General features: G+C 38.4%; 1 protein-coding gene across 1 annotated transcript; it reads left to right on the top strand.

The window, feature by feature from the left end:
• Positions 1-589: 589 nt before the first annotated feature.
• On the top strand, positions 590-2,406 carry LOC134287934 (uncharacterized). Its single transcript, XM_062851201.1, has 2 exons — positions 590-1,118; positions 2,066-2,406. The coding sequence occupies exons 1-2, from the start codon at positions 590-592 to the stop codon at positions 2,404-2,406; spliced, it is 870 nt and encodes a 289-aa protein (XP_062707185.1).
• The last annotated feature ends 8,182 nt before the right edge of the window (positions 2,407-10,588 follow it).

The raw sequence follows: 10,588 nt of genomic DNA, 5'->3' as shown, positions 1-10,588 counted from the left end.
AATTAATTTTGAAAGCTGACGACAGGTTCATTTGTAACATTGACCAGAAAAAAGGCTGCCGATATGAACAAGCACGGTATGAAGCGGGAAACTTTGTTCGCCATTTTCGTTTGGTTCACCCGGATTTGGCACGAACACATGGATTTTTCACCAAAGACACGGAACCTCCCAAGAAGAAACGAGCGATTTCGAAGCGACCAGTGGCCATTGATCATGAGCTTATCATCCATGCCAGCATCGAGCTTGTCACTAGTCATAATCTGCCACATCAATGTTTCGAATGGCCAGCTCTACGCAAGATCCGGGACCCTTGCTGTGATGCCCTCGGAATAACTATCAACCGAGAAAATATAAAAACTCATGTTCGTGCTGTTGTGACCAAGACGACCGAGTGGCTGATTAACGAAATGCAGGGGAAGTTAGTATCGCTGAAGGTAGACTCTGCCGTGCGTTACGGCAGACATGTCTTAGGAGTCAACGTGCAATATGAGCTCGACGGAGTCATGACGTGTCGAACGCTTGGTAAGACCAACTTCTTTTCTTGCACCTTCTGATATATTTTCATTAATATTGCCTCGTTTCAATAGCAATGCTGGAAGTACATGAAAGCCAAACAGCGAAGTTTCTGAAGAACCGCATCCTGGATATCCTGAAGAAGTACCATCTCTCGGTTGAACAACTTTTTTCAATAACAACAGACAACGGTGCCAATATGTTGGCTGCTGCAAAAAAGCTGCAACAAGAGTATGCATTGCAAGTTCATGCAGATCACGAAACTGTAAACGAAGGAGAAGCTGACCAAACAAGAGAAGAACATTTCACGGAGAGCCTAACAACAGAACTCAAAGATCATTTAAATATAATTCGCTGCGCAATTCATACGCTACAGTTGGCCTTGAACGATGTTGTAGGAAATAATGACGACACTATGAGGGTTGTGACGAACATTGCCAAAAGTACGAAAAAGGTGAAATATAATCAATTTTTTGATTATAACAAAGGTAAACGTCCACCACTGTGGTCTCCTACGCGTTGGAATGGCAAGTATAAATTGGTCAAGTCATTCGTGAATCAGGAACAATTTTTCGTGGCCCTCGGAGAACAATATCCTGAACTAGGTAAGACCTAATAAACACAAACTTTGCTTTTGTACCGACTTTTCGAACCCTCTAAGCAGAATACCCTCTTCGAATGAGTGTAATCAGTTTCGTACCTTTAAATTCCGCCCTAATTGCTTAACCTTTGACAGATACGTGTATTTCGACTACCACTTGTAATCTTTCTAAGTGTCAGTTATTCATATGGTTCATTATGGATAACTGACACTGAAGAAGATTACAAGTGGTAGTCGAAATACGCATGAGGATAAGCAATTAGGGCGGAATTAAAAGGTACGAAACTGGTTACACTCATTCGAACAAATTTTGCGTCATCTAGGCGACGTCCATTAATAATCTCACGCATAGATGAAAATTTTCAACATTTTTTCCCAAATATGTCCAATATGTATGGTCTCACCACAAAGTTAATACGAATAATCATGCTTCTACAGTAACATTCCTCTCAACCCCTCTTCATCATTTCATTGCGTAATTGGTGGACGTATCCAGTAAAGGAATTAAACCTAGAATTACACACATACTGCCTTAAATCGCTAAAACCATAGACAAACAGACGTAACACTCAAAGCTTTCTCATCGTACAGCGATCTAACGGTTTATTAGAAAATTTCATAGTTACCCAACTGCCCGCCCTCCCGAGGTGCTTATGTCGGTCTTGTTTGACGTTTACACACTACCGCCACCTTGTTCATGGTTGGCCAAACTCAGTCTGTTCAGCATTGGACGAATATGCTTTAGTAACTATATTTTGAATAAAAAGGTGCGAAGCGTTAAGTCTGTTTGTCTGTGGCATAACTATTCCATATCCCTAGAATACTCATGGGGTATGAACTGACATGTGATTACTGACAGTATAGCTTTGATGACACAAAATGTGTGTGTGTATAACGCTTCATAATGTTTCACTAACTTATTATTATTATTATAATTCTTATTGAATGCAGCTCTTGACGACGAAACTTGGAGCTTTATTAAGGAATACGAAGCAGCCTTCAGACCGTTCAATAAAGCTACCAAACTAATGCAAACTCAGCATCAACCATTCTCGGAGTTCTACATGCAGTGGTTGGATGCAATACGTGAGCTTAAGAAGCTTCAGAACAATCGTTTTGTAGCACCACTGTCCAAGGAATTGATGACCAGATTGGAAAAGTTGAAGGGGAATGACTTGTTCCGAGCTTCCTTGGTTTTGGACCCAAGATTCAACTTCCTGGGCTCTCAAGTTCTCACTACAGAAGAGAAAGAACAAACACAGGTAGATCACACACAGGTAGATCAAACATAATCATAACATGACGTAACTATTTTTTTAGGAATATCTGATCAAAGTTTGGGAACGTCTATGTGCAGTCCGCACTTCTGCTTCTCAAGATCAAGCTGCTTCAGCTTCCAAGGATCAAGACTCCATCAACGAATCGACAGGTTCTACTTCCTGATGATATGGATGATTTTCAGACCGGCTTGTTTGGTGGATCGTTAACCCCGTCGACTTCATCGAAGTCAGTTGACAATATTCGTCAACAAATCAAAATGCTTGAGATTGAGCCCAGGAAGCATCACACATATGATGTGTGGACACATTGGTTGACCAGAAAAGCGTCCCACCCGGAATTGTACGCCGTTGCAATGGTGGTCCTAGCTGCACCATCTAACCAGGCCTCGGTTGAGAGAGCGTTCAGTGCGCTCAGTCTGGTACTAACAAGCCATCGGATCCAAATGACAGATGAGCTATTGGAAGACACGCTTTTGCTTAAATTGAACAAGCCAATTGTAGACATGATAATGCCTACGTTGTATCCATGGAAGGAGTTTAAATGAAAGCAGACTGAACGCACTCATTGATATTATCCGTATTTTTTTCAAATGTTAATTTACCTGAATTCGAATAAAACCTGATATCGAATACGTTGCTTTTAGCGAATTATTTTGAAACTACTCTACGTAATCCTCTCGAAGTTCTATTCGCTTTAATTTTGATCCCACATTCAAAATCAGACATTTAAGTGTTGAGTCTTCCAAAAACGCCATTGATAAACCCTTTAAACAAGACCAAAATATTCAACTGATTAGACCGACATAGACATCGATCCGGCATGTACTATATATCTGAGCAGCAATGGCTCTAACGCCTTTATAACGAACCATACTGCCCCGCTTTGCATGTCAGTCCCATGTCGTTTCTAATGTGAATCATATTTTTGTCACTCACGAGTTTATTTAAAACAAATTTAATACCTGTCCTGCCTCATTTCACAGCTCAATATGCCACGAAAAGAGTATGCATGGAGTGAATATATTTTTTTTGTTTGAAAATAATTGGAGTTATAGTACAAAAGGTGGGCACTTTGAAAAACAACATGGGAGTGACATGCGAAGAGGGACAGAGGACTATTCTTATTGAACCAATTACTATCCTGAATTGTCTGAAATGTTTTTTACTAGCCTGGTCGTGGATCATGTGTATCTCATTCGTAAGTGGAAGGAGGAAAAGATTTGCATCATGCCAGTGCCGCTGTATGTAGTTAAAGGCAAACTAGGGTAAGAGTACCCTTGTTTATTCTATTGGAAGAAAAACCCTAACGGCACCAATTTTGCCTGTTATTAATTTTTATTGATGCTCACTTCTAATGAGAATACAAAAACTAAAACAAATAGCGCTTCAATCTTTTGAACAGAATGAAAATAAAAGTAATGTGCTGAATATATAAACGGGTACCCTACGTAATGATGTTTTGAAATATCAGCACTACCCCTGACTTCTTCTCCTTAGCTTCACTGGAACAAAGCCTATGTCCAAGTGACTCAAGCAAATTACCTTTCCGAAAATTTCCTAGACCCCCAGAGTGTTTTCTCTAACATAGTATAAAAATCATTCCGTTTTTGAGTTAATTGTAAAGATCGGAAGTAAGAGGGAAACCGTGATTTTCTTTCTCAGTTGATATTTAAGAAATACTTTTAATTAGGTATGTAGTTTATTGGATTGTTTAACATCTTTTGTAATGCATTAGGTTAAAAAATAAGTTAACTTTGTAGTACAATCACAATGTAACATTATATATTTAAGGTATTACATAGAGCGTTCCGGGAACAACCCAAACAAACACGGCTTAGTGCTTTTGATTTTAATATGGAAACGACGTTACTATCACCTGTTCTATATGAGGAAATGCCTAAATTAAAACGATTTTGCCCTCGTGATTCTACAACGGCGTGCAACATAATTAAGTAAATCCTAAACTTCCTACTGAACACGTAAGCCTGCCAGCATTACCCTATAGTATTTGTGATGTTTTTAGATGCCCACATCATTACAACTTAGGAGACCGTCGTCGTTCCGGTAGTGACGAACTTCAACACATCGTCTCATAGCAGTCCATTGCCTATGTTGTCCATGCTCGCTATTAGCTGATTGACACTGCTGGAGAGCTGAACCCAAACTGCCGGCATAACCTGTCATAAAAGTTGAAATAGAATAATGAGATAATGCCTCTATGTCAAGGTCACACAAGAACTAGAGTTAATTTTGATTATCCAATCCTATCGCTAAATGCATGCATTGGCACACGGTGTGTTGAAACAGGATTATTATCGCACTTTCATGAACCTAAATTATTTTGACGTAAACTACGTCTTACGGGAAGTACTGGGTGTAAAATGAAAATCTAAAATTTTGCGACCGTCACGAAAAATTGATAGGTTTTGAGCGCTAATAACTCAGCCGTTTCACGACCGATTTTCAAAATTTTTGCACCGATAGATCACAAATTCATCTACGCGTTGAAATAATTATAGCTAACTATTGATTTCCAACAGCAAACTATTGAAAATTTGGGAAAAGTGAACCCATGTTTTATCCAGCCAATCACGTGCGAGCACAAGTTTGCGATTTTTCGTCGAGCACCACCCAGTATAAAAGATTACTGCTTCTTCCCATCTTCCTCCATTCTGCATCGACTCCTCGAGGGGAACGCATCGGAAGAGAACAGCCCAGTACCTCCGTTTGCATTTTCGCTGCTCAGTATACTTCCAGACTTCCACATGCCGAGCACGGTGGTTGCCGACGGTCGCGAGTCGTCGCGTCGTCTTGCCTGGCCTGACGCGGTACAAGTGGAGCTGCTGACCAGACCAGAGGGGAACGCATCGGAGGAGAACAGCGAGCCATTCCGAGCGCGGTGGTAGCTGTCGGCGGTTGTGCGTGCGTCTTCGCGTCGGAGTGCGCGGCAGCACGAGTGGATCTGACGACCACACAGAGCAGTTTCTCCGTTTGCATGTTCGCTCAGTATTCTGTGACATGCGGAGCGCGGTGGATGTCGACGATTGTGCGTCGTCATGCGCGGCGTGCGGTGGTAAAATTGGAGTAGCCAGCCGGATGAGGACTTTTCATCGTCGGATGGAAATGATGTAAATTAAAACAGCCCTTCTGAGGGCTATAAAACTGTCCCACAAGAGAGAACGGATAATTTTCCAGGTTACGGTTTCAAGTGAAATTACTGAGATGGCTACAAAATCAGCAAAATTTGTACGACTTGATTGAAAATTTGTTCAATTTCTTCAACTTAGAAAAATGGTTACTTTGATGAAGAAAATGAGCATTGTTAAACAGTGTTACCAAATTTGATTGAATAAGTACTTTAACTGTTTAAAATGTGCAATACTTAACCATGATATTATTAAATTATTATTTATAAGTATTAAACTTTTAATAAATCTAGTCTACCAATTTGCAAAAGTATGATTTGCATATTAAAATGAATTTGATGAACATTAATCAAACCAATATTGCAAATAAATCCTATGGCATCACTGATTCTTACCCCTCTCTCATCGAACCAACCACGTTCGAGAGGGGAAAACGAACCGCCTTGCCGTATAAAAGCAAACTGCTTCTTCCCATTTTCTCTTATTCTTTGCCAACTGTTTGACGGGAACGCATCAGCGGAGCGCTCACTTCACTTCCTTCAGTATGCTTTGGCAAGCCGATCGCGATGGTCGATGGCGTCAACGCCACCGTCGCCGTTCTGGATTTCGCAATCATAACTACCGAGTTTCACTTTTAGTAAGCAATTAAATTTAAACAGCCCTTATGAAGGCTACAATTCTATATTTTCTGCAAGAGTTGATTCCGAATTAAGTGAAGACATGCAAATGCCGACATTTTAAAACCATCTACTACGCGAGTGCGATAAATTTGCATGAAATGGGGTGCTTACGCTACCACGGCACTGGAAATCTGAAATTTTACGACGGTCACGAAATTATGTCAGATTTTGCATGCTAATAACTCAGCCATTAATAGTATTATTTCCAAATATTTCATATTAATCGATTGGAAATGTATGTACGTACCATTTATGACAAATAATCAAAATTATTGATTTTCAACAGCAAACTATTGAAAATTTGGGAAAAGTAAGCCGATGCTTTAACCAGCCGATTGCGTGCGAGCACATTTTTGCGTTTTGCCGTCCAGTGAAATTCTTCTCATCTTCCATCATTCGTTCATGACCTTTCTAGGGGATTGCATTGAAGGAGGGCTAGCCAGTTTCTTCGTTTGCGTTTGCCAATGTTCCTCCACAAGAATGAACCGAATAATTTTCTAAGGAAAACGAAGCGCCGGGTCACAAATAATGTCAAAATCGGCACAGTCTCAAAGCCGGAGTGGCGGAGTAGTGGAAATATAATTGCTTCTTGTAGCATCCATGATATACTCCATTACAAAAGCGAGTTGATCGGAAATTTCCAATAATTTTCTTAAACTTAGAGAAATTGCAAGTTTAATGAAGGAATGAAGATTATTTCTAAACCAAATTTCAATTAGTATTATGTTTGCAAAAATCAAAATTCTCTGTGCCCATTTTTGCCGCAAAATCTGGAAGAAAGCTACTACGATTTATAGATATTCTTTGATAAATAATAATATATAGGCAATTCCAGTCATCAAATTAGCAAAAGCTTAATGATTTGCATTTTTGATTGATCTGTTTGATTGCAAAGTAAGCTGTATGGCATTACTGATTCTTACCCCTCTCTCGTCAAACTAATTCTTCTTCTAAATCTATCAAACCAATTCTTCTTCTTCTTCTTTTTCTTCTTCTTATGGACGTCCTAAGACAAAGCCTCGTCGCTGTTCTGACTTTTGCTGCCAGAACAATGAAATTGGTTGAACTCACGTGCAATAATTTGACTAAATTCTGGTTCGAACAGCCTTTTCAAGGGCTTTATCAAATTTCTGAAAGATGAAATGGCAGATTTTCCGATAAAGTGACGCTGGTCACACTGCCGAATTTTGAAACCTACTATAGGGCACTTCATGAAATTCTCTCCTTCTCTTTCACTCTTACAGAAATTTTGTAAACAACAAGGCCAAGAAACTTCAAAATCCCATACAAATTCAAAACAGTGCAGTGCCCTATAGTATACTAAGCAAAATGCAACAGCATTGTGCGGAAATTAAACCGTGTCTTTTCATCTGGTCGTGTCTCTAAATTTAGCGAGTGCGCTTTCTTCTTGCGCTACCATCAACGCAGTGTATAAGGGATTTCCGCCGGCTTCGCTTAGGCTTCAAACTGTGGATAACTGACACTGAGGAAGATTACAAGTGGTAGTCGATACGCATATCTGTCAAAGGATAAGCAAAATAGGGCGGAATTAAAAGGTACAACACTTATTACACTAATTTGAAGAGGGTATTCTGCTTTGAGAGTCGGTACAAGTTCAAACTATTTTGTAATTATTTCCAATACCGGAATTCTCAAACTTGCAGAATTTACCATGTTTCTTATTATATGATTATTTTTATTGATTCAAACTATTGATTCAACCAATAACAAACTGCTTTACGTAGTTTACGTCATGCGGTTGTGTCTTGTACACGCCCCTCTAATTTTTTTTCAAAACATCACAAGTTTTTATTAAGAATTTACCTTACCGAATGAAACGCATGCTTGATATATGTCAATGTGAATGTCATCTTATAGTCTAAGCCTAAACTATATTAGAAACATATCGTTTTGCAAGCAATACGATGAATTTCAATAATAGTAGTCTCGTGTAGTTTTTTTCTATGTTCGTAGTTTTACTTTATAAGACACTTTGGTCTGGATAAAAACTTCATTCATTATAATGGTTTTAATTTTGTGACTGCATAAAATAATGTTTCTTTTTCCCAAGTAAAATTCCTTCTTTTTTGCAAAGTGAGTTTGACAACAGATTTACTATGGGGAGAAATGTCACTTGTTTTTGCAGAGCGTGACAAAAACGAAATAAAAAGGAATAGTGATTAAAACGACTAGTCATAAAACTGAAAAACCACTACACTGTACTTGCAAACTGGAAACTATCCATTAGAATTGAATTGAAAAGTCACCCGTACACTCGATACCTTACAATCATCTTCTATGTGTTATAACTATTTAGTAATCAAAATCTATCCAATGATTCCGAAATGAAGCATAAAATAACTAATAAAAGTTCTTAAAAAGTTGAATTGAAACTTAATTAAATTTGTTCTCAGCATAAACAACAATGAACACATTCAACATGAACATATCTAAAACTAAGTAAAAAGAAGATAGAGTTAAGGACTGTTCCTTTTATTTGCACTACGATTTTGCATTCTTTGACAGATACGTATTTCGACCTCAACTGTTAGGTTATCTTCAGTTCAGTTATCTCGTATTTAATCCGATATTCTTTTTACGTACATGTATTCCGCTGCCCAGGTTCATCATCATCATATCTAAAACTGTTTCAATCAAACATTGATTGATTCCATAATAAAAAAAAATGATTACAAATGCTTACCCTAAAGTACGTGTATCAAGGGCGTGTGCCGAAAGAATAATTAAAAGCTATTCTCTAAGGGCTGACTTCTTTAACCTCGGATTGACCGATAAACCAGGTTTACCCATATAGTTAAACCTGGTTTAACGCTTTAGTTAGGGTGAACAAATCGGCCCTATATGTCCAACATGCGAACTAAAGTATTCATAGGATAAATTGTCACTTTTTAGTAAAACATCGAGCCCTGCAAAAGCAGAGCACAATATACATAAAAGTTCTTATTATATTCGAAGAGCTATCAGTATTTCTGCTAAACTAGCTCAAAATAACTAAATTCACAGTTAACAAGAATGTTAAAAAATACGCGTGATTAAGTCACCATATTTGTTTAATGATTTCGCAATCGAATCATCTTTCGTGGCAGTCTGATCGTCGTTTTGGTGTATCGTTATATGGTTTGGCATGCAAACTAAGTGCAACTAATACCCGCCATTTCAGGCAAATTAGCACATAAAGAGTATGTGCTGCAAATAGCACGATTCACAGGTATATGGTGTTTCCTCGAATGTATGAGTCACACTAATGAGAAGTATTTCTGGAGAAACATTTGAAAAGGGCCCAAGAGGTCTTGTATCTTTTTTCGAAAACGCACCGTAGGGACTAACAGCAGCCCGCCCACGCAAATATACACCGTTATCCGAAATGTCGATGTTTGCTCTCTCTGATAACGGTCTTAGTTTAACATAACATTTTCAAATGTTGTTCCAGATTTGTTTTTCTCCATTACAAATTGTGTAGACTTTGATGATTTATGATTTTCGGCAGACTGTAGTGGGCTGGACACAAGAAACGAACGCCAAACAAATTTAAACTCGCTGTAGAGACTTTCGCATTCGTTTCTCTCTAAATGGATTCAAATTTATTATTAGAAAGGGGACTTTTTCTGCGGAGTTTAGGTGCATCAGATTTACGTAATTCCATATCATATGAGAAAAGTGGTTAAGTACCAAAATCGAATTTATTTTAATTTTCCCCGATGAAAGATTTTTTAACCTCCAGAATCTTAATATATACTGCTAAGGCTAACTTATAACGAAAAAATTAGAGGGGCGTGTACAAGACACAACCGCATGACGTAAACTACGTAAAGCAGTTTGTTATTGGTTGAATCAATAGTTTGAATCAATAAAAATAATCATATAATAAGAAACATGGTAAATTCTGCAAGTTTGAGAATTCCGGTATTGGAAATAATTACAAAATAGTTTGAACTTGTACCGACTCTCAAAGCAGAATACCCTCTTCAAATTAGTGTAATAAGTGTTGTACCTTTTAATTCCGCCCTATTTTGCTTATCCTTTGACAGATATGCGTATCGACTACCACTTGTAATCTTCCTCAGTGTCAGTTATCCACAGTTTGAAGCCTAAGCGAAGCCGGCGGAAATCCCTTATACACTGCGTTGATGGTAGCGCAAGAAGAAAGCGCACTCGCTAAATTTAGAGACACGACCAGATGAAAAGACACGGTTTAATTTCCGCACAATGCTGTTGCATTTTGCTTAGTATACTATAGGGCACTGCACTGTTTTGAATTTGTATGGGATTTTGAAGTTTCTTGGCCTTGTTGTTTACAAAATTTCTGTAAGAGTGAAAGAGAAGGAGAGAATTTCATGAAGTGCCCTA

The sequence above is a fragment of the Aedes albopictus genome, chromosome 2 (assembly GCF_035046485.1).
Source record: "Aedes albopictus strain Foshan chromosome 2, AalbF5, whole genome shotgun sequence".
In the NCBI taxonomy this organism is placed as follows: Eukaryota; Metazoa; Arthropoda; class Insecta; order Diptera; family Culicidae; genus Aedes; species Aedes albopictus.
The sequence above is the reverse complement of the archived record's forward strand: the minus strand, read 5'-3'. Positions and strand labels throughout refer to the sequence as shown.